Source organism: Vicugna pacos, chromosome 16 (assembly GCF_048564905.1).
Source record: "Vicugna pacos chromosome 16, VicPac4, whole genome shotgun sequence".
Lineage (NCBI taxonomy): Eukaryota > Metazoa > Chordata > Mammalia > Artiodactyla > Camelidae > Vicugna > Vicugna pacos.
Genome location: NC_133002.1, coordinates 6872818 through 6898304, shown reverse-complemented (window position 1 = coordinate 6898304; position 25487 = coordinate 6872818). Strand labels below are relative to the sequence as shown.

General features: G+C 38.1%; 1 protein-coding gene across 5 annotated transcripts in view; it reads right to left on the bottom strand.

Annotated features, from left to right (window-relative positions):
• The window catches only part of AP2B1 (adaptor related protein complex 2 subunit beta 1), a 115202-nt gene that overhangs the window by 34845 nt on the left and 54870 nt on the right, over positions 1-25487 (bottom strand). For 4 of the 5 annotated variants that reach the window (XM_072940365.1, XM_072940366.1, XM_006219203.4 and 1 more), the window contains 5 exons: positions 24300-24492; positions 12895-12936; positions 11898-12044; positions 9376-9521; positions 5266-5395 (listed from right to left, as the gene is read on the bottom strand). In XM_072940365.1, coding sequence (XP_072796466.1) covers positions 5266-5395; positions 9376-9521; positions 11898-12044; positions 12895-12936; positions 24300-24492 — 658 coding nt within the window. The remainder of the gene's footprint in view (positions 1-5265; positions 5396-9375; positions 9522-11897; positions 12045-12894; positions 12937-24299; positions 24493-25487) is intronic. The other variant, XM_015252021.3, reaches the window with a different exon arrangement.

Sequence of the window (25487 nt, the reverse complement as noted above, 5' to 3'; positions counted from 1 at the left end):
AATATCAAGTGGTCTAACATGTGTGCAAGTGGAGTTCTGGAAGGAGTAAAGAGATACTGGGGTAGAAAAAAATGAAGAAATAATGGCAAAACTTTCCCAAATTTGGCAGAAACTATCAACTTACAGATCCAAGCTCAGTGAATCCCCAGGCAGGTAAATATAAGGAAAACACGTAGGTATGTAATAGTCAAGCTGCTGAAAAGCAAAGATGAGAGGAAAAAAGACAGAGGGGGAGCCTAAAGGTCAGCACTAACAGAACTTTCTGTCGTGAGGGAATCAGTCTCCTTCTGCACTGCTCAGTCCGGTAACCACCAGCCATGTGAGCAGCTGAAATGTGGCTAAGGCACCTGAGGAAATGAATTTTTAAATTTTATTTAATTTTAATTAGTTTCAATTTATATAGCCACATGTGACTAGTGGCTATCATATTGAACAGTACAGCTAAGGGGACTTATGAGATATGTCAACCCATTATAATATGTGCACTTTACTGATTCAAACAAGCAGAAATAAGAAAAACAAAGGTTAAGATACTGAGATAACCAGGAACTTGAACACTGAATGTATACTTCATGTTAAAGAATTCTTGTTAATTTTTTAACTTGTACAATAGTTACTGTGGTTATGATTTTAAAAAGAGACCTTGTGTTTTAAAGACATATATTAAAATATTTATAGATGGAATGATATAAATGTCTAAGATTTGCTTCAAAATAATATGAAGCTGGGCAGTGAATAGGGGATGTGGTAGAAATGAAACAACTCTAACTACGGATTAACAATTATTGAAGCTGGATGATGGGCATACAGGGACTCATTACACTATTGTTTACTTTTGTAAAGTTAAAATGTTTTCATAAGAAGTTTTTATAGAGTAGAACAAAAGAAGAAAAGAAATCGAAAACAGGTCAAAAATGGGCAGGCTGGTCCAAGAGGGTCAACATTGAAATACCAAGACTTCCAATAAAAAAGAGAAAATGAAGGGAGAGCTATAAAAGAGAGAAAAATTCCCAGAATTGAAGGATTCAAGTTTCCACGTTCAAAGAGCTCAGTAAGTATACCTCACACAACAGGTGAGAAGGGACTCACACACCAACGCACATCGCTGTGAAATTTCAGAACACAAGGGATAAAGAGAAGATCATGTAAGTTCTCATTGAGAAAGAACATGGCACAGAAAAACATTAAGAATCAAAATGATGTAAAATGATTATAAATCAATAAAAAATGTTAAAAAAAAGAGAATCAGAATGGTTCCAGGCTATGAGGGAAATGGTTTATCACCTAGAATGATATACAGAAGCCATCAAACAAGTATGAAGATAAAAAAGACATTTTAAAACATGCGAGGTCTCAAAGCTTTATTCTCTACATACCTAGTCTCAGGAAACTACTGGGAGATGTTTTTCATCAAAATGAAGGAGTAAATCAAGGGGAAAAAGAAATACAGTAGGAGATCCAACAGCGAAGAGAGGTGAAGGGAATGAAGCACCAGAGCGATGATGAAAATCCCAGAACAACTTCAGGTGTTCAAGAAAACCAGTCCAGCCTGGAGCAGGTCAAGACTCCAAGACGAGACTTAAAGAAAGCGAAACGGGTAAGACTGTTCTGAAGGGTCTGATTTCACTGGAATTTGGGAATGAATTACAGTTAACACAAAAAATTAGGCAAACAAAGAGAGACAAGTATTAATAGGTAAGTATTCAAATATTTACAAGAAGTTTTATGGACAAAAAAAATAATCACACTATGTAGCTCAGCTCTGACAAGTTATCTACAGGCTACAGGGTCTTAATAATGTAAATAATCCTGATTAAAGCAAATGATAAGACAGCTCTAGCAGGAAAATAGGAAGATAGGAAATATGCATGCAGACGATGGTCATAAGTGGGGAGATGGAAAGGAATACCCAAAATGGAAAAATCCAGAAGTTGCAACACAAGATTGCTATTTAGACATAGAGGAGTATAAAAGGTATCAACTAAAAACTGCAAGAGAGAGTGACTCTGTGGAAGGAGGAATTGGGGGCCATGTTGGGGAGAGAAGGCGGGGGCTGGGTTTTTCTTAATTAACTATAGAACTGGTGGACTCTAATATATTTTTATAATCCTGATAAAATTAAAACTTGAAAGAACAGTGCTATCAACATTCTCGTAAGAGTTTACAGCCCAGCGAAAAAGGAGGCCGAGCAGCTGTGAGAACTCTACAGCATCTATGCAAGGACTGGGGGGACACACGTTGTGTCCTAATTCTACTGTCCTCCTGCAGATACTGACTTGAAGAAGCAGTCACCTGCCAGGCGTCAAGTTTAAAGGAGTATATTGTAAAAATGTTTCTAAGCAACTAACACAGATGAAATGAAAAACAAGGATATCAGAGTTAGAGAAAACTTCATTTAGAGATAATTCATTTAGACATTTGGTAAGGTTTTTGTTTTATTTAAATAGAATCAATTCTCTGTTTTAAAGGAATATAATTATATAATATAAATAAACTCAAGAGAAGCTCCCAATGGGGGCGAGCTAAACTTTACTTTGTGTAATATTTATAAGTTGGATTCACAAAGGCTTTTACAGCCAACATTATTAGAACAGTAGAAAAATGTTCTAGGTTCAAATCTCTGCTAGGTATTTAATTCTTGTCTCTAAGGTATAATCTATTTTACATTTTAAGAGGGAACAGTGTCTTTTTAACCTTTCAGTAATGTTTCAAATAGACTATAAGTCTGTAAGTAATTTGATGAACATTTTAATGAAGTTTTTGTACCAAATGTTTCATTACAATTCTGGCAGCTAGGTTTGATTTATTTGTCCTATATATTGACAGCGAATTAGCCCAAACAGCTAAAACCTACACTGCATTCAAAATTTCATTTCCTCAACCCTCATCCCCACCCCACCCCCTGATTTGATGGTCTGAATTATGAGAAAAGTACTAATTTTTCCTACATGAGCATTTCCTACAAATCTTTACCTGGTTTTATCTAGACCTTTATGGCCTAAGCTTGTTCATACTGGGACAAGAGCAGAATGGAAGCTGAAATCTGAAGTAACCCACCCACCTTAAGCTAGCTATTAGTTTCACCAGCAGACATTAAATAGAGCTGCTCACAGGGGGAAAGAAAGTTTATCTTTTCTGAAGTTTTTGCTTATATTCTCCATTGGGAAATACCAATTAATGAGAACAACAGCCACAATTATGACATCCTTGAAAGAAAGGAAACCGTGGGGAAAACTTGGAGAATCAGTAGTTGACTACAGATGGAATTTTCTTTTTTTCCTAGAAAAGCTGAGATGCTTTGTTAAACTCTGTTTAGATGGAACATTTTTAAGCTTGTTTTTAAAATAATGTCAGGTTTGTGAAAACGAAAACTTGCTGGTCCTAATACCATATCCATACTTTTGAGAGAGTATCAACTCTTCTTATGAAAGAGTTCCTATTAGGGATGTTCATTTCACTGAATATGAAATGGAAATGCAAACAGGAAACTAAACTGACATTTATTTATTTACTGTTTCCTTTCTGTTTTAAGAGCAGAAAATTTGGCCTGGTTTCTGTGACCCAAATTCCCTTTCCTACTTCTAAAGTAAAGCATTCTCACACTCATGCTGACTGTCCTCAAATATTAAGCTTGAGGCTCTGTGGGCCAACAGGAGGTTAGATTCCAATGAAAAGAGAGCAGATGTAGATTTGGGTTAGTTAGTTACTTTAGGATTCTGTGCTGGAAAAGCCCCTTCACACATTACTCTCATCATAGTAACAGCCAATTCCTTCTGCACAGTAATCCTTGTTTTGTTCTTCTAGTCTGAGCCAAGTCATACTGTGACTCACTCATCATCACTCTAAGTCATGACACCCTTTGCTGAAAAAGAGGCAGTCAACTAGTGTGGCAAAAAGGTAGTTAGTCAACTGGCAAGCAGGCTCGGTGCACTGGTATTTAAACTCCTGGAGAATATTAATTTTAACTCCAAGTAATTTTATAGCTGATGTCTCACCATGAGTACTAGGTACCCTACACTGGTATTTCCAGCAGATTGAGCAATGGGATCCCACCTGTTTTGATTAGAAAGTGGAAGACAGGTATTTTTCTCGTGTCATTTAAAACAAATTTTACAGTTTCATTCAGACCATTCTATCATTTCAAGTTCTCAGTAGAAGGGGAACATCGATAATCTTTGTTGTGCCTTCTGATTGTCCTCCACAGTGCATCCCTCCCCGCCTTCCCCATTAAATTATGAACTCACTTTCAGTAGGGATTTTCTTTTCAGCTGGGAGTCTTTATGGTCTTGAAGTTTAGAACTGTTGCAAAAGGGCTGCTTTGCATGTACCCCTTCCAGGTACCCTAGGTTTCATCAGTCCTGGCTCCATTTTACATTAATTTATTGGTTTGGAGAATTCTGTACCTACATAGTTAGTACAAATTTGGGCCCTGACTTTCTCAGAAGAGGCCATTCAGAACCCTGGTCAGAGAGAAAACTCTCTCATTGCTTGTCCTTATGCAAATATTTTCCTAGTTCCCCTTTCATTGAGGGAGTTGTCCTTCCAGGGTCTCAGTTTTATTCAGAGATTGGTTACAGTTCCTCATCTCAGGCTGGCCCACGGCTGTCGCCCCTGGCCTTGTGAGCATTAAAACCCCCAGCTCCTAGGGCTTATATCTATATTCATATCCCTTCAGCTTACATGCTTATAGCTCTGCCCTCATGTTTCTTGAATCCTAGAAGGCTTACATTTCACAGAGAAATTCAAAGTGGAGAAAATGGAATGAAACTCTAAAGCTCATACTTAAGCATTCTAAAAATCCAGTATTTTCAAGATCAGGAGGCTCTTGCAGACCTGACATAGTTCTGAGCTCCTCTAAGACGTGCTGTACTTTTCTGCACTTATACATGGGCTAATTATTTAAGTTCAGATAACCCAACTATTTATGGTTGTGTGTTCAAACCTCTACAGATCTCTACTGAAATCTATTCTCTGACATTCAAATTCCCTATGGAAGTGTTTTAAGGAAAAAAAGTTTGTAAGTAAGATCTTTAAAAGTTTCTCAGTGTTTGTTGAGTAAAAGAAAGGAGGATAACTTTCTCCGTCAATGCATGACTGACTCCTGTGATTTTTTTCTTAATGAAAAATAAAAGTCTTCTCCAGAGAGTTATTTCAAACCCGATTCTATGACCAAATCTAATGTAAGAGAGAGAGGCTGTTTTCCTTATAAACAAAATTAAATTCTCAAGATATCAACCTGTACCCCGAGTGAAATAGAAGTCTAACCTGCAGGTTGTTCAGAGGCTCCATCTTCATGACTGGGCCCAAGGTGTTGAGAGGCAGGGAGACGTCAATGCTCTGGTTTGGCATCAGTGGTGTATGGATGGCCAGAGGAGTACTGGGGATGACACCAAAGCTATGAGGGAGGATGAAGAAATCCCAGAGGTTAATCAAGAGACAGGATTTAGCCATATCTTCAGGTTTCAATGGCTTTTTACTCCATTTGGAGGAAACATAATTCTTAATAAAATTAAACGGAAGAAATAGAAGGAACTAAAGTGCTCAATTCTAATGTGCTGTAACATTGGTTACAATATAACCTCTATTTTCCATTAAATGGATTTGTGGAAGGAGAAAACATCCATAAGCATAGAATGATTTGCTACTGTTCTAAATTCTGAAAGTTTCTTTTGTTTATCATGCCACTGGAGGGACAGGTTTGGTAAGTCTCTTTTTTTACATACATCTTTCTTTAGATAATCCTTGGGAGAAAGAATACTCTAAGAATACTCACCCTGTAAAGTACAATAATATTATTTCATTAGGTCGATAACCTGCCCAATTAGTTCAGAGGATTATTTCCAGGTAACTCTCATTTTCTGTCTGTCCAGTCCCCGACCCCCCACTTACATAAGATCCATCACATCAGGAAAGAGTCAGTCTAAATAAAGCAGAATTGACTGGCTTAAACATTCTGAACATTCCAAAGGACAGGCTGTAGACCCAAACATGGCCACTTTCTTAGCCTAAGGCAGGCTAAGTACTCATTAGACTTCTCAGAGAAGCCTGTCTAATAATAATACAAGAATAGTAAAGAGATGGGAAATGCATGGGTTTGAAGTTAAATAAGAAACAAAAATGTATGAGGGAGGGCAGATATGTCTTCTGTCTTAATTTCAAAAAGATGGAGCAGAAAGGGAAAAGTGGGCCCATAGATGTAATAAATAAACAAATTAATGATATAAATTTATATTGAATTTATGTTCTAATTAGCCTCAGGAAGGAAGATGGGATTATAATATTTATAAAATAACTATAGAGTTTATATAGGCAGTATAAATTTCAAAATCCACAGAATGGCAGAAGAAACATTTTTCTTTTCCTAGATAAACTGTATTTTAGCACCCAAATGTAATAATGAAATGACCCTGAGAACACACATCACTCATTCTGGTGTTAACATTTATGGGTCAAAAAAATCATCCTGCCCTTTTGATCTTGCTCTTACGATTTATCTATGTAGAAAACCATAAGGAAACTATAAAAAGGCTACTAGAACTAATATGTGAGTTTAATAAAGTTGCAGGATACAAGTTTAATGTACAAAAATCAATTATATTTCTATATGCTAGCAACAGTCAAAACTTAAAATTACAAAATGCTATTTACTATAACATCAAAACTATGAAGTACTTAATAAATCTGACAAAAGATGTGCAAGATCTGTACATGAAAAATTATAAAACACTGCAGAGAGAAGTTAAATATGACCTAGATAAATGGATACGCCATGCTGATGGATTAGAAGACTCAATATTGTTTGATGTCAGTTCTCTCCCAAACTGATCTACATGTTCATTGCACTCTCAAGCAAAATCCCAGCAAAGGACCAACAACAGCCAAAATGATATTTGAAAAAGAACAAAGTTGAAACATTTATACTATCTGATTTCAAGATTTACAATGGAAAAAAAATTTACTTTGACTCTTACATCATACTATCAAAATTATCTCAAAATGAATTATAAAAGTAAATGTAGGAGTTCAATCTGTAATATTTCTATTAAAAAAATTGTAACTGTGATTTATTAGATAAAACATAAAAAGCAAAAAATTATAAAATAAAACTTTAACCCCCCAAAACTTGTTTTTTTGAAAGACTGTTAAGAAAATAAAGGCAAACCCATAGACTGAGAGAAAATATCTGGAAAACATATTTGACAAAGGACTTGTACACACAATATATAAAGAATTTTATTACTTGATAGTAAGACAAACAAAAAAAAGATATGAACAGATATTTCACCAAAGAAAATATAAGAATGATCAATAAGATTATGGAAAAAAAATGCTCATTAGTCATCAGGGAAATGCAAATTAAAATGAGATACTACTATACATTCCTAAGAATGGGTAAAATCGGTATGGATATGGAACAGCTGGAACTCTCACACTTACCAAATGACCCAGCAATACCACTGCTAGGTACTCATCCAGAAAAAAAGGAAAACGTGTATCCACAGAAAGACCTGGACATGAATAGGAGCTTTCACCATTAAAAAAAGATAAAACTGGAAACAATCCCCAACTCCACCAAGGGGTGAAAGAGTTAACAAATAGTGGTATAGGCACTGGTGGAATACTACTCAACAATAAAACAGAACAGACCACTGACACATCTCAAAGCATTAACACTAAGCAAAAGAAACCAGATGCAAAAGACTCCATACTACATGATTTCATTTACAAAATATTATTGAAAAGGCACGATTATACCAGCAGAGACAATGCTACAAAGAACAAGAAGAACAGTCAACACAGTAAGAGACACAAAATAAAATGAGAAAAAGCAGGTAAAATAAAACAGAAATGAGAGAGAAAGATCATCACCACAGATGAAGCACTCTTGTTAGAAGATCAAGTCTAATAAATCTACTTAAGCCTAGAGATCTGCCTCCAATTTACAGATATAATCAGCAAAATCTAGATTGTGGGAAACACCACAGATAAAAGATCTAATTTCTTCTACAAATAAATTTCATGGGGCATCATTGGGACCCTGTTCAGATAAAACAAACTGGACAAAAACACTAGAGAACTTTGATAATCCACTGATTGGATGTTTAATGATATTAAAGGATTTAAAAATATTTAAGGATTTTTTAGTATGACAGCATTGTGGTTATGGTAAAAAAAAAAAAAAGACCATGAGATACATACTGTAATATTTACATATTTTAAATTTTCTAATATTTAAAAAAGTTTTAGAGGAAATAGTATATATAAAAGATAGACAAAGAAGAGCCAATAAATACATAATTCTTCAAAGATGAAAATCTAACCAACAGAATAATACTAAAGTTTAAACATATAAACCCTGAAAACTTTCCTGAAACACAAAACTTCAATGAACATACTGAAAGGCACACCTTATTTCAGGAAAAAATTGACCAAGATTGGTCAACACTGGGAATATCCTAATAAAATTACTGGACTCCAAAACTTCGGGCAGCCAGACAAAATAATCGTATCACTTAGATGGGGAAGAATTAGGCTGGCAACTTTTCTTACAGAATATTAAATGACAAAAGACTTTGGAGTAAAAGAGTGAGTGAAGAATTTTCAAGCATGTAAGTCGCAGTTTTGATCACATAAGAATTCAAGGATTGTTAAGCCCCTTTTGAGGAAACTAGTAGAAGGCATGCAAGAAATGACAGTGAAATGTAAACAAAAAGGACTGGCAGCAACAAAGGTGGGGATAAAAATGAAAGAATGAAACACAGAAATGATACAACTGACAAAAATGAGAGGAAAAGAAGGCAAGAGGCTGGAAAGAGAATAAGCTTTCATTTGTCATTATTCTCTTCCGTATTAGGGCAGAGAATTCACTGCTAAAAGCAGACTGTCAGCCTATATGTGATTATTCAGGTATACTCTCTTCCACAGTTTTGACACCAGCCAAAGTACATTCATTTTTTTCCTCAGCAAACGGTGAGCTCTGGACACACATTTGCTTGGTTCACTACTCTATCTTCAGTACTAAGAAATGACTGGCACTCAGATGCTAAACAATTATTTGTTAAATGGATAAATCAATTTCAAATAAAAAAGTTTTGAGGGGAAAACTTTTAATGAAGACATTATATTCCTAGAATCCTTTAAAAAGGCAGTGAAAGTTCTGGTTTCCTTATTCTCTCTGGATGAGTTTCTGAACAAAATTCCCTTGGGCCTCCAGAACTGAAGTGGACACTGGAGAGACACGCAAGAGCCTGTGCTCACTCTACACCGAGCATCCGCCAACGTGGGAGTTTTCCCTTAGCTAAGGGGAACCCTCTCTTGTTGGACACAAAGTACACAGCTGTCTCAGGATCCAGCTGGGGAACTCACATTTCTTACCTATTCTTGTTAAACTGGATCGCAAAGTCTGTCATGTGCTGCAGAGCTTTGTTGGTGAAATTCATTTCCATATAGATGTGCCCTTGGCGGTGAGTAAATGTTCCTGAAATCTCCAAGCCTTTAGCCTTTACTGCAGGCAGCCAGACCTGAAACACAGTACAGAGCCCAATGGAACCAGACAGGATTCACCTCGATGCTATTTGTTTTGGAATAAAGATGAAATTAAGACTTCACTTCCTTAGGCAAAAATTAAGGTGATTTTTATACCATAAGTACCAAGCCAGGTGCAAATGTTTCTGGATAAAGTCTTATTTGCTGAATTTTGAGCTCACTCTCAATTATCTAAGAACCAAAACAAACAAACAAAAAACCCCAAAACGAACACAAAATCTGAAAGTCTGTGGGTAACTCTGGCAAAAGGAGAAATTGCAATGAGTATAATTTCAGGGTTTTTTTGGTTAGTAGCTTTGATAAAAAGCTTAAAAGGGAAAAAAACAGAATCTACTAACAAAAATAGCATGTCTATAATATTGAAAGGCTTAAAAATCATTACCAAAATCATTATCAGTAACCTATGACAGGTAAGGACTTTGAATTATGTATATTTTAAACTCTTGATAAAGTTTCTGATAAAGAGTAAGCATTCAGACGCTGCTTAAGCGCTCTGGACACCTATTCCCTCTCTCTATAATTCACCCATAACTTACCCCTGGTCTTAGAACCTGTGATACTCCTGGACTGCCCCAGTTTATTAAAAATAAAAAATTGGGAATTCATGAACTGTCCTGACTACTTAAAGACAGAATACCCAAGAGTCAGTGGGTGGTTAATAAATGTGAGAAGATACTCAGCTACACTGGAAAGAAAAAAAAAAGAAAAGAAAAGAAATCAAGTAACCACAAGATACAACTCTCATCCATCAGAGAGTCAAAAATTCAAAAAGTCAGGATACTCAATGAAGGAGAATACAAGGACTCTGGCACTGTTACATTCTGTTTTGGGGAATGTAATTTCATGTTACCTTTTTGAAAAGTAAGTTGGTAATGTCTATTTTAAAACATTTAAAGGACAAAGCACATTGCAAGTCTATCCCATAGATACACTTACAAAAAATATACCATGATATATATTAAACAAGAATGTTTATGGTAACATCACAATAACAAATAAGGAGGCAGAGGGCAGGGCAAGGGACCTAAATGTCCACCATCAAGAGAATGATTAAATAAGTTGTGGTACATCAATACAGGGGGTACAGCCATTCAAAAGAATGCGGCAGAGAAAAAACAAGGTGCAGAACACTGCAGCCCACTGACAGCATTTTTAAGGGATATAAACATATAGGTGTATGCATGATCTTTTTTTCTTCTTCTGAAAGGACACAGAAGAAAGTTAATAGAAGCTACCTATGAGGAAGCTGGGACAGAGAGAGACAATTTCGCACCTGATAGTTCTACATTATTTAAATTTGCCATTTGTATTACTATGTTTTTTTAAATTGAAGTGTAGTCAGTTATAATGTGTTAATTTCTGGTGTACAGCATAATGTCTCAGTCATGCATATGTATACATATATCCATTTTCATATTCTTTTTCAGTAAAGATTATTACAAGATATTGAATATAGTTCCCTGTGCTACGTACTACGTTAATGTTAGTAAACAAGTAAACTAGTTATCTTTTAATCAATAATTAAAAATCTGTGGGGATAACATCCAACATAGTAACCTTACAACAAAGCTACCAAGTTGTGGCAAAACACTATGGCTCAGTTTGAATAAAATTTTTTGGTTACTCTACATAATGGCTGTGTACACAGAGACTACTGGAGTGGAGAACTGATCTACATATCTGCAGCAGAGTCAGATGAGCAGGCAGAGAATTCAGGAAGCAACCATGCATGTTGTCCCTCAGAAAGGCAAGATTACAAGAAATCTAGCCTAGCCTAGAAGGCACTATTCCCAAGCAGGCTTCACTTACAGGGAGTTTCCCTATTTGAATTTCTATCTGAGCAAGAGACAGCAAGCAAAGCTGAGACTAGAAGGGAACCAATGACACGAACGTAAATCAAAACTCTGTGCACTAACACCCATGAAAACCAAATCTGGGCAATGGCACTCTATAATTCAGAGGCAATACCAATGGAAAAAGGAGAGTGGAAGGGATGCAAAGTAAAATGCTACTTCTCTCTAGTTCTCTGTCTTTTCCTCCTGCTGCTGCACTTATATCAGACCTACACTAGACTGATGTCAGTGCTGACAAGCTAGACAGTATTTCTAAATAAGAGAACAAAACTCAAATATTTAATATTTCCAATTTTAAGTCTAATTCTAAGAATGGTTAAAAGGGACACTATGGTGCTTCTTATTGCTAGGTTTGAAGCCACCTTTTATCTTCCTCTCAAATCCTCCAGAAAAAGGGCCCTAACCTTGGATTTATTATCAGTGGAAATAACACAAATGTTAGATGCTAACATAATGTAATTCAGGTCCTGTCCACTAAGAAAGTATTGCTTTACTTACAGCCTTAGGAGCCACATATCCACCAGGTGCCATGCCTATTCCTGTGGAGAGTTCAAACAGGTCATTCAGACCACTGCTGACCACAGCAGGAGTAGGTGAAGGAGCAAAGGTTGCAGGCACTGATGATGGGATGAAGGACTGTCCCACCTGCAGGGGAAAAAAGGGAAAGGGGGGCGAGGAGATCAGGAAGAACAGATTAACAGTCCTTAAAATGTTGCCATATATTTTAACAGAATTGACAAATTGGTAAGAACACACCATAATTACAATATTTTTAGGAGTTAAATTCGTATATTCTTTGTCCTTTTTATCATCATGGTTATTTTTCATCACTGAAAAGATACACACACTCTTCAGAAGTTCTATCAAGAGAGAGTAATCAGTAGGATCAGGAACACAGTGATCCAAGATTTTTTCCATTTGTTTCCAATTTTAGCTTCCATGATTCTGTGCAAAAGGCCTACAAGTACCCTAACGAAGGGGAGGTTTGTCTCTACAGAAAGAAGGAGAAGCATCCAACTTAGACAGCAATTCCACTTCCACGTGGGTCCAGGCAAGTCTTAGTTCCCCATTCAGGCATAAATATCTAGTAGGAAACTCTCCTGTGGGAGATGGATATTCACACCCCCGTCACTCACTTACGAGGAGAGTCTCACTCTGAGTCCAGCTGACTCTCAAGTTCTTTCTAGACGACAGTAGAGAACAAGAGCATTCTCTAGTCAAGATGGCAGGTTCCATTTCCTTTAGCTCTTTCATGTCAGGAAGACAAAGATCTCTGTAGACACCAGAGCGCCAGTCCCTAAAGACACCCCTACACCACATGTGGTGTGTGATCCCAAAGATTCCAAGTAACCCTACGCTACTCTTCATAGACTGCTCGAGAGGTTCTGGTGAACAGTGCTAGACAGCAGCGGTGGCTGGTCTGAGAATGTGTGCATAGGAAAAGCATCAAACAGGGGCAGCGCATCCCATGGTGAAAAAAACGGATGGCACTTACTGCCGGACTTCCTCCAATGCCCCCGCCAAGGTCACTGCCAAGCTGAAAGAGAGAAAGGAGAGAGAGGAGAGAGAGGTAGAGTTCATTTAGCTAAGTACTAGATGCCCGTACAGAACCTGTAAATTGCTCTACCAAGTTGCTGGGAACACATGCTATTCAACTTAACTCCCAAAGCCTAAAGAAATTCTAGACTGCAAAGAAATACATCCTAGGGGAACCAAGTAGGGGAAGTGTTAGTGTGTGGGAGTTTTGAAAAATCTTGGAAAGAATATGGAGCTGGGACATCTCAGGGATGTTTCAGATCCAACCTTTCCACTGGGGTACATAGGCACAAACCTAAACAGGATTTAAAGTGTTGACATGTTCCGAGAAGCTCTATCTTCAAGTAGTAATATTTTGAATATGTTTTATTTTTTTCTTTAAAAGGAAATTTAAGGGGGAAAAATAAAGAAAAGCAAAGAAAAACTAAAATGTGCTTTGATCTACAAAACTTGCTGCCCCACTGCGAAAGTGGGAACCAAACCAGTATTGAGCTGCAATTTCAAGCTTCAAAAATTACAGCTGGAACAAGAGTGATTTTTAGTTTAGAATTCTCCAAAGAAAGAAAACAGCTGGGTTAGGAAGATATCCTACCTGGGGAGGAAGCGGGAAGGCATGCAAGCTTTAAATCTCTCACGGTCGATACAACTAAGGAGAAATGCTGTGATTTATCTGGAGGGGATCGTTTAAAAGGAAGCTAATAACTCTTGGAGAATTAGACTAACTTAATTAGCTAGGTGACAGGAAAATAATTTCACATGGCCTTAGTCTTGCCTTTTTTCCCTTAGGGCTCTGATATAATTCACCCTGAAGTCCATGACAAAAGCATTAAAGAAGAACTGAAGCTGAAAATAGCTAGCATGGAGAAACATAAAACACACACACAACCAACCGTGCGATTTAAAAAGCAAACACCACTTTTTTGTGCTACAATTCCACACTGCCTCTTCCCTAGTTCTCACTGTGCATCTAAAAACCCTCTCTGAATCACCAGGTGCCTTGTCTGCTCTACAGAACACTATATCCTTTATTGTTATTTAGTGGTGGAAACTTGGAGATCTATGTGCTGTGGTTGTGTTAAAAAACAAAACTGTATTTGTCTTCAGGATTTGAGAAAGAGGATTTATTATCATCTCAATGAACAGATATATAAAACTGGGTTGCCAAGTTCGAAAAAATAATAGATACGGAAAAATAATGGGATATGTGACAAAATTTTGTTACCACTGTGACTGAAAAAATAAAAAAAAAAACATGCAGGTGCTTCATAACTGGCGTGAAGAAGCACGCTCTGCTGCACTAAGCTACAGAGCACTCCAAACCTCAAAGAGCCAACATTTCCAGAATCTGGTTCCTGAGGATTATTTAATGGTTGGACATGGGATGAAAAATCACAGGTATAGACAGATAAAAAGGTTTTCACAACTAAGAATTCCAATCACTGGAAAGTATGACAGCAAACAGAAAAGATACATCTGTTTTCTCCCTGGTTCTAGAAGAGCACACATCTGCAGTATGACATCTGAAAAGAATGAGATTCTTTTCATTCAAATGCACACATACATAACGTTTGCTGGACACAAGGCATTACAGGGAGTGTAAAGATGCCAGGTCATGATGGGGACATATAGATGAGTGAGACCCAGGCTTTGCAAACTGGCAGAAAAAAAAATAAAACATGAATGCAAAACCATACAGAATATACTAAGGCAAAAAAGCAAAGTTTTGAAGGGAAGAGTTTCGTTTTGGCTGAAGGATAAATGAAAAGAAGCCTCAAAGACGGAGGTGGTAGTGTGAGATTATAAAAAGTAAAAATGGGGGAGGTTATTTCTTAAATAGCATGAACAAAGGATGAAAAAACAGGAATAAAAGATGACCAAGAAGAATGAGTAGTCCACTTAGACTGGAGCACAGGGTAGATATGTGTAAAAAAAATCATAGAAAATTTGCAAAGGAAAGCTGGTTATGGAGGGCTTTAGTTTTCGATTTCTCCTTCATAAAAGCCTAGAGGTTTCTTAGAGTAAGATTCAAACTTTTAAAGAGTACTAATAACTATTTCAGTTGTGTTTCAATAACTGTGGTTTTCAACCTTAGATACACAATGGAATCAATCACCTGTGTGTGTATGGGGGGTTGGGGGGAGGAATTTTTAAAAATACTGATGCCTAAGCCTCAATCCCAGTGATAGTGGTTTAATTGTTCTGGGGTGTAATCTGGGCATCAGAATTTTAACAAGCTCCCCTAACGATTCTAATGTATAAACAAGGTTGAAAACCACTGCCTTAGAGATTTAACTATTATTTGGAATCAGACAAGATTTATCTGTTCAGAAATGACTTTGGAGCTAAATCCTGAATTAAAAAGGTAGCTAGAACTTGAGCAGAAAGAAGAACCCTTTCTAGAGAAGGAAATGATGCAAAATGTCTTATTTATCCTAATGTGTGATCTGGTTTTATGACTTTCTGATGGGCTTACACATTCTCTCCTCAACCATCCTCTTCCCTTCTGGCCTGTCTTACAACCCAAGCTTGAAAGAGATGGAATTCTTAATGGACCTAGTTGGCACTCAATGGTGAGAAAGAAAAAACAAAAACAGCAGTATCATCAAACATGCTAACTTCAATAAAAGGCATTGAAAAAAGTCACTCACTGATGGTGCTATTTCCAAAAGAAATAAAGCCCAAGTATCGTCTTTACTTTCTTAGATTTCATTCTTATTATCTTTGAGTTTTATATGAATGTTATCATAGCTGGACAAGACCTAAATGTACTCCTCCCACCCCCACCGTGCTGCCTGTCAATTTTATTCAAAACCATGTAAGAGAAACTGAAAAGCAATCTGCATACTCCTTTGTTTATGTTCAGCTGATCAGATACAACTCAGCTGCAACCCAGATTCAAGAATTCTCATCTTAGAGAGACAGGATCCAAAGGGTATTAGAGACACACAGCCAGAAATAAAAAGGTTCACCTAACTGTGCTATGTCCAGAGAGCAAAAGGAAAGGACAATTTCAATGTTTTGTAACTAACAAGACTATAGCTTATTCAGACTTTATTTAGCACCTTTCTATTCGACCAAAAAGTTTCTAAGGGAGGTTATCATGTTCCTCTCCAAAAATATAACAGAGGTGACTGCACAGTGATGGGCAAAAGTAACTAATAGGAAGATGTCAGCAAGGATGGGAGCCAATTACCCAGTGAGCGGCCTCTCTTATCCACAGGATGAGCAGGATAATGCAGATATTAATCAAGGGGAAAAACCAAAGGCTAGAAAGCTAAACAAAACACAGGAAAGTTGTCATGTTGGCCTGAACCAGCCATTACTCACTTCAGCTCAGTTGCTGATATTATCTGGAGTCAGACAAGATTTATCTGTTTGGTAATACTAATCAAGTAAGGCCCCAAATCAGTCAAACTGGACTTGTGAAAACTCAATGATATCTGTTATCCAGTGACCTGTCAGAGGTGAGTGAAAAGGGCCAGAGGTGCAGGGCGTGGCTTGAATCGCAGCCCTAGGGTCTAGACGCTGTGTTTTAAGTGTCTTTTGGAGCTGTCCATTTCCCATTATTCCCAGGACTGCCTTAATGAGGCTGCCATCTTCTCCACGTAGGAAGTAATGTCAACTACAGACTAACTAAATCAGGACACAGGAAGATGAAGGAGAGGTGGCAATTTCAGGAAAAGAGTATTTCAAGTGTTGGAAACTGAGCAGAATTTTCCTAAAAGTCCACAGTTGATACCCAAGTCCAAAACTTCTGCTGGTGGTACAGTTTCTCTAGCCCTCAGTCTGAATCACATTAAATGGCACTGAGAGTAACACTAACATTTGGCTACTGCCAAAGAGTGCCTGCTTTACCATGCCTGAAATAGTGCTGAAATAGGCTCAATTCATGTTGAACTACATAATTATGTGTCGTTCTGCTGTTCATTCAGTAACCGGATAGAAAGCAGTGATTTCACGGTGACTTATTTTAACTTACGGCTGAAGGAATGTCAGCATGGTGACATGAGCTCTGCAGCAGAACCAGGCGGAGTCAAGTCTGAGCTGAATCTGCATACAGCTCTAGTTCAGCTACCAAAAGATACCAAAGGAAACACCCTCACCCAATGGCAATATGCTACAAAAGCAGAGTACAGAGAAAGAACTCAAGACTGAGGTTCAGTAAGGGAGCAAGCCTGACTCCAAGAAAAGGAAAAAAGTCTTTTATAAAAGAACATCAACTAAGATGGCCACCAAGTGGACCAAAAACCAAAAACAAAAACAAAACCCCACCAATGTGCACAATGACTGATGGGGGTTAGCCCCTCTGAGGTCCATCTGAGCAGGCTAAAGTAGACCTATCTGCTTCTAAAACTGCGGGGCTGTCTGTCTGTGTATCTGAAGACATTCTCTTAATTAGAGGTGTAGATCTTAAGCTCAGACATTTCTTTGCTCCTGTCTAGAATTATTACCTCTTTTATTTGACGCTTTCAGAACTGATTTAATTGAAGGGAGTCTAAGGAATGCTTCAGGTCATACAGCTTACCCATAGCTCTGCTATTCAGGAGTCAAAACAGAATGACGCAAAAATAGTACACAATGACTTCCACCACAGACAAAACTTACACAAAAATCCTATTGGTATCAAAAACATCAATCTGTGTTTTTCCTATTAGTTTTTGATTTTAGAAGACACATACCATCTGCTAGGTGAAGGTATGGTTTTCAGCTGTTAATCTGCAAATTTTAATTCCATCTTCAAAAAGCTATTTAGAAAAGCACCATAAAATATACAATTAATCAAAATGGTGAAAAGCATCTGTAACCATGCAGAAGCTATTAGACAAATTCATGGCTGAGAACCGACTTGATGTGGAATACCATAAAGAGTTGAGATCATGCAAAATCATCAAAAGACTCCTTAACTTGAAGGAAAAAAAGTCTTACATCAACAGAAAAGTAGGGAGATGTATAGATTACTTCCTGAGATGGGACAGGTAACAGAATGTGACAAAAAGTCCTTAGAATGGTCTCAGGCCTTAGCATCCACTACTGGTCTCTTAGGTCAGATATAACTCAATGTTAAATATAGTAAAAAAAATCACAGGAGAAGCTCTGCATCCTGTCTCATTTTCCCTTGCAGTAATTACTACCTGACTCTGTATTTGTCATCTGTCTCCCCACCGCAAGAATGTGAGCTTGTAGGAACTCGACACGACTATATTCCCAGGACACAGAACAGAGTCTGACACAGGATATGCACTCAACGCAAATATTTACTGAGTGAATGAATGTTCCACTAACCATATAAGCAGCTACCTATGACAATATTATTTATTGGGAAGACAATTTTGGAATGAATCATTTTATTGCCGAAAATTATCACAAAGTGGACAGAAGGCTGACAAAATTGTTTCACCAACTGGCCTAGAGGACCACATCTGCATCAACACCGCCAACACATACGAACAGAACCAATTAGGGGAAAAACTGACCCTACCTGCTCCATCCCCATTCCAAGGCCAAAGTCCTTTCCAGAGAGGAAATGCATAGTCTCAGCGGTTTTGACAGCCAGTTTTCAGCAGAAGAGTGCCCTGTGTATCATTTGTTTGCCTTGAAAGTACTTGTGCTTTCTATCACAGCTCACCCACAAATGATGGGAGCCCAGGATTTCCTGACTCTGCTTAACAGAGGGTAAGGTCAAGCAATCTTGTTCTTTGTGCTGCAAGACAGAAGGATAAACTTACCTAGTCCCTCTTCTCATGAATGAATACACTTACACAGTCTTTCTCAAAACTTCAAGGGCCTCCTAGTGGTACGCTAGCCCAAATTTATACACACGGGGCACCTGGGAGGTACAGCGTGGAGAGCCTAGGATAAACAAGCTTTGTGTTTTATCTTCAACACTGAGCACTTCTACATTCTAAGCCTTAATGCATCAGTGTGTTTACATTTCTTACCATCATGTAAGACCGACACTGCAAGATGATGAACCAAGTTTATCCTGCAGCTTCAAATGCACCCTGCACTCTGCTGTGTACCCGAGAGACATGTACCCCAGTCTGAGAAGGATCAAAGGTAAGTGAGACTGGACTCTGTTCTAGAAGATGACAATAACAAACAAACTGGAGGAATCACAGGACAGTGGAAAGTATAGAAATCCTGAAGTTTTGAAGAAGTCCTGGGTTCGAATCCTGTCTAAGACTGACTTGCTGCACGACCTTCAGTTTTCCGTAAAATGAAATCCACTACCAATTACTTTGCAGACATATTCTGAGGATTAGAAATCATAAAAAGTTTTAGTGCAGACTCTGGCACAGAAATAGGTACCAGGTATTTGGTAATTACTCCCCAAAACTGCCCGAGGCCAGCTTTGACTAAATCTAGGCATAGATAAATACATAGTTGGTTACTTAAAGCCACAATGAAGAATTCACCAGGCAAAACTGGGCTACAGTTTACACAGATCTCTCCACACCACCAATTCTAACACTAAACCCTTAAATCACAGCAAATCTTTCCCAGAGGAAGAAATACAAAGGTGCAAAACTAGTACATACAACGGATTTCCCAGGGGCTAAAAAACCTCAATCATCACTAGAACAGTTCGGGGGGAGAGTACAGCTCAGCTCAAGTGGTAGAGCGCATGCTTAGCATGCATGAAGTTCTGGGTTCAATCCCCAGTACCTCTTCTAGGAATAAATAAAAAAACAAACCTAATTACCTCTCCCCACCAAAAAAAAAAAAGGAAAATAGTTCATTACTTAAAATATCTGAAAGGTAAAAAAATCAGTAAGAAACAGGGTGGGAGGTTCAGACAAACATACACTGGAGTCAAGAAAAGGCAGTTTCTTTTCTATTCTTCTCCATTCTAGCTGGGTATACTGAGGCTACACTTCTCTAGCAGGAAACCCTTCATCAGTGTGGAGAAAGGGCACTCTGGATAATGCTTCCTTTCCATTTTGACACACAATAGCACCATTTTTCTAAACAGAATAATGCATGGTACCTTGGATGAACAAAAGGCCATAATTTAGCCAAAGCCTCTGCTGACAGTCTGAAAGTAATGGCAACAAGTAACTGAGATTCGATTACTATGTTATCCTCATTTAGCACATGGTGTATCTTTATAACATGTATGCAAGAGTTACACACATGGGTGCCAGGTCACCTCCCACACTACACTAAACCAGAAAGATCTGCACTGTCAGCAAAGTCACACTACCCAGAATGAGCAGTTTCTTAGATTTGGCATCAGAGGCATCAAAAGACATACACGCAGCTTCTAAAGCTAGGAAACAAAACACCCACATAACTACTTTTGTTAAGTCTACATTTAAATAGTACGCTATCATGCTCTATGTGTAGAACAGATCAACCATGTAAGTTTCACTACCTGAATTCACTCCACATCATGGTGACAATTAAGTTTATACTAATAGAAGGAGGGGACTGTGTTACAGCAGAGAAGATGCTGAAGAGCTAGAAAAAACTAAGGAGGAAACTGAAGTGTATGTAGGAAATTCATTTTGATTTGAGTATTGTGATGAAGAAACATTCCATTTTTAGCATCTGAAGCTCTGTCTACAACAGTGATTTTCAAGGATGCCTGCCTCAAAAAACAAAAACACGCACAAGAAAAATAGGAGTCACCTAGGAGGAATGTGTGTGCCTGCACACGTGTTTTTTTTATATTACAGCAATACACTCACCTCACTCTCTTTGGTTTAAAAACCAGAGTTTATATGCGTCACTATTATTGATGGAAAAAGCCTTCAGGCAGGTTGTGGTAAATAATAATGAAGAAGTAAACTGGTATTTCCTGAATGACAATTCTAGGAAAGTCACAATTCACTAAATCTCAAAATTTCACAACCATGATAATGAAAGAATAATATCTTCTAGAGAATATCAACTTTTAAGACAGAAGAACAGAAAATTGGATAGACAATCCAAAATATAAAACAATTTTTAGTCTCCAATTATGGAATGTGAGCAAGGGTAAAAAGAACCCTTGGGAACGAGCAACTTTATCTAAATTGGTCAAATTCAACTCCTGGCCAATTTCTGACAGGCTGGATCATCTAACAGCAAATCACAACAGGAAAATGTCCTGGGGGCAGAGCAGGGAGCACAGGGCAGCAGAACAAAGGTAAAGTCAGAGATGTCTGTTTTGTAGGAGGTACCAAAGAGGCTCCCCAGAATGTAATTCTTCTGTGGAAATCACTGCCTTGGCTTAGAGATCAATTTTTTAACCTCTCTACCTAACTCCCATTTGGAACTTCGTTTGGCTCAATATTCTCAACCTTCGCTGCAAAATTAAAACAACCTGGCTATCTCCTAAAGAATACCAATATCCAACTCCTGCCTCCCAGAAATTCTGTTTAATTATTCTAGGGTTGGGCCCAAACATTGACTGTGTGTTGTGTGTGTGTCTGTGTGTGTATTATGCAGCTAGAGCCAAGAACCACAAAGCTTGAACTAAAAGGTGAGTAGCTGCCATGCTTCCCTGGCAGCACTCCAGTGACCTCTATGGGTAAGGTTCTGTTCCAATGATACAAGCAGCAGAAACCTTGCTGACAGCCTTTCTGAGATGAACGCTGAGGTAACTGGGTGCTGCCTGCCAGACAACCCCACAGCTCTAATCCAGGCCATATTCTAAGCGGGGGTCTGGACCAAATTCTACCACTCCTGGCAACATTCTTCTTCTTAAGAGAGTAAAAGACAGACCTTTAACAAAATAATTTCAACAGTTTCTTGCTCTCCTTCAACTTGAGGCAGAGGAGGAGCCCTCTCTCTTTCCAGGAGTGGGTTTGCTACTGAAGTCAAGAAAAAAAGGCATCTGGGTTTACCAACAGCTATAGCTGAAACACCAAAGTGAAGTGGTTCACAATGATCACAGACAGTCTGTCTTCACTATGAAAAATACAAAATACGGCCCACAGCCCTGGCTGTCTGTTAGAAATGCGGTCTCCTAGGTCTCATCCCAGACCAACAGGGCTCTGTCCTGGACAGTATCTCCAGTTGACTCACATGCACATTAATTTGAGAAGTGTTGCTGGAAAGGCAAGGACTCACTCAAGAAGTGGCACTATCTATGCAGATTAAGTGAAAACTTTGAGAACTACTTTCCTCGTTAAATTAGATAATTTATGCAAGAAGAGTAAAAGCATTTTTCAAATGGCATAGTCTCCTGCTGCCTTAGAAACTCATCTTCCTTAGGCCTCTTCCTTGTGATGTTCTCTTAAAAGGAATCTTGGTTCTCTGAGTGAATATATATTTAACTACACAGATCCAAAATAAAAAGAAGGGCTTTTATTCCTCATTATGATTTCTGGGATATATTTATTTTGCAGAATAAGTCGAAGAAAACTTCACGTAAAAACTTTCTGGGGCTACAACACCAAGCATACCATCTTCAATTCCAAAGTCAGAAAAAGCTAAACTTTAAGGTTACAAAGGAACATTATTAAGCCTGCATAGCAAAGGCTGTATAATACTCAGAAATCCAATTATAAAAACAACTCACTCTCCACTCCAAAAAGAGCATCCTTCACAAAAATAGAAAAAGAAAAAAGGCCCATGTGTGACTTTGGCTACTACAATCTAAGAAAGTTCTAACAGTTTTTCTATCTGATGTAATACTAACAGAATTCTAACAGATGACTGGATTGGCTGTGTGAAATATACGGAGAAAACTCACTGGTGTTAAGGGCCAGCAAGAGCGAACACATAGCCAAACGGAAATAACATGTCTCTTTCCTTCCCTGCTCAAGTGGGTCAAGAAGCAGGGGCACAGCAGCCTGAGCCAGGCAACATCAAAATACAGAGCCTCTTTCTTCCTCCATCTTTCAGACTTAATTTGTCATTCTTAGGTCCAGTGAGTCCATGTCACAAGCCACTAGGGACAAAAGCAGTGCTGTTAAGGCATAACCTTGAGGAGGATGTAACATTTAACTTGTGGTTCATGCATCAACAGAACAGGAAGAGCTATTTCAGTGTTTATAAGGGATTTCTGAGAGTATCCATGAATATTTCAACATTCATTTGCCAGTCTCCTGAGTCTATAAAGGAGGCTATACAGCAATGCAGAATGATCCTATGAGGAAGCTACTCAGTCAACTCTATACATTAAAGATACGAACATGAAAAGCAAATGTTTATATTCCCAAGAAAGACAAAAGGAGTGGTCACTTGTGTCACCATAAGCTGGAGTCCGGAGCTTGGTCAGTGCACAAACTCTGGAAGTAGTGACTTCCAATAGCAAAATGCACAACCCACAGAGATAGACTGTAACTCTATTATTTCCTTACACTCTCTGTCAGCCAAAAGTACATGTACCTGTACTGGCTGGCATAAATCCCAGACATAATACTGCTCATAAGGAGATGAGAAAATGCCTGTGTATGGAGCAGAAAGTAAGGTTGTTTTGCTTATGCAATCTCTGAGAACATATATTTTCCTGTCTATGGCATCTGCCTTCCAATTTCTGATGTTGGGAAATAAATCAGTTTGTTGTGCATATTTATAGTCAGCGGGTTGACAAACATCTTATTTGCAAGTGTCCAGCTAAAAAAGCCCCTCTAATTCCACCACAGTTAAGTATCTAATTTGCAGGGAGCCATGTGATGAGACCTGTTATTTTCTGGCCTTCTCTATACAGAGAGGTCATCCTTAATATTCCTCACTTATCTTGCACAGCAACAGTAACTAAGTCTGGTTTCCACTGGTGGCACATAGTCACAGATTCTTTGGACTTTGGAGCCTTTTAGTATTAGAATCCTGGAAGCTAATTAAATTGGAAGTATGACAGGGTGGAGTGGGGGATGTGGGTGGAGAAGGGCAAAAAAGAAACAACCAAGAAATCCCTTCCAACTGTACGATACTTTTTTTTTTTTTTAAACACAAATGGCTCAAATGGCAGCTTCAGAACCTTTCAGAATTAGACAAGGCATAAGCCAATAAAATATAAAAAAGGCAAAAGTTTGAAAGCCTCAAAACAGGATGATCACTATGAGGTCATTTATATGATGTTCAAGTCAAAAGGGGAATCACAGGGGCTATCCAGACTTAAGCAGCAGGAGCAATACTAAGCTCTGGAAAGGCGACTAGGGTGGTTAAACATAGAAGTTCTGTTTAGAGGCAGGACAACAAAATAATCCTGTACACTTGCAGACATACCCCACACCAACGATGAACTCTATCAATTAATCCTCTAGAGAAAAAGAGTCCTGTTCTTTACTGCTCTGCTTGTCAAGGAAAGGTCTAGTTCTAAAATGCTGAATAATTTAAAGTTCTTCAGCATATCAAGAATTAAAAATAACCCCCCAAATTTTAAAATAAAAAGAATTTAAAATAGCCAAAAGAAAGAAGAAAGATGCTTACCAGACTATCTAGTCCTCCTCCCAAGAGATCAACTGCTCCCATCTGCATGGAGGATACCTGTGGCACATTGACTGGGGGCCCAAGGTCAAGGTTTAAAAGATCCCCCAGAAGGTCACCTTGAGAGGGGATAACCTGAGGCTGTTCCAGGTTGGTGGCAGTGGTGGTGCCAACAGGGCTGTCACCTGCATCAGTGCTGCAAGACATACAAAGAAGGGAAAAGAGAAAAGTCAGTTTTACTGGGGACATAGAAACAAGGCAACAAGTAAATGTCAGATATACAAAATACAGGAGGGAAAAACTCTTATAATCATTTGTTGATATACATGAAGAGATGACAGCAATTCTTGTTTTTTTTTTAAAAATCAAAACAGTTGCTAAAATGAAAATAAATGTATACTACAGCAACCTCATCAGTCAACTTTAATTGAGCACTTACTCTATAAACGAGCACTGTAATGATAACTCTGGGGAAATATTTTTTTAAAAAAGGCAATATATGTCCTGTCCTCAAATAATTTACACTCAAAAAACCAAAACCAAACCAAACAAACACAAACAAACCCCCCAAATCAGCAATCACAAAATGATTGAAAAGTAGTCACTGTGTAACAGCAAAACCACGTACTGTGTCCTCACGATGGCAGGATACAGACTAGCAGCAAACACAACCAGGAGGGGCTGATTCCAAAAGCCCCTGAGAATGCTTTTATGGCTAGATTTTGAAGGACAGAATAGTTATTATGAGCAACTACCAGGGAGAGACCTTCCAAAAAGGAAGGAGGAATAGTTTGTGCAAAGGCACAGAAATGAACAATTTGACTTTAGGGGCGGTGAAAAAATTTTATTTGCTGGAGCAGAGACTGGAATTGGTAAGATTTGGGGGAAGAGAAGATGAGGGAAATACAACTGTGAAAACCACTCTGGAGAGTTAATTTTTATATAATAAGCAATGCAGAATCACTTTTATTTGTTGAACAAAGAACTAAAAACATTAGAGGAACATTACTCTAGCAGCTGTGTGTACAAGGGACTGAAGCTGGGAGAATGGACATGAAGATCAGCTAAGAGTAATTTAAACTGCTACTGCCACCACAGGATAAAAATAAAAAGGAAGTGGTGAGTTCAAGAGATGTTAAAAGGACTAGGCAGGGGAAAAAGATCTTAACAGATGGTGCTGGATCAACTGCA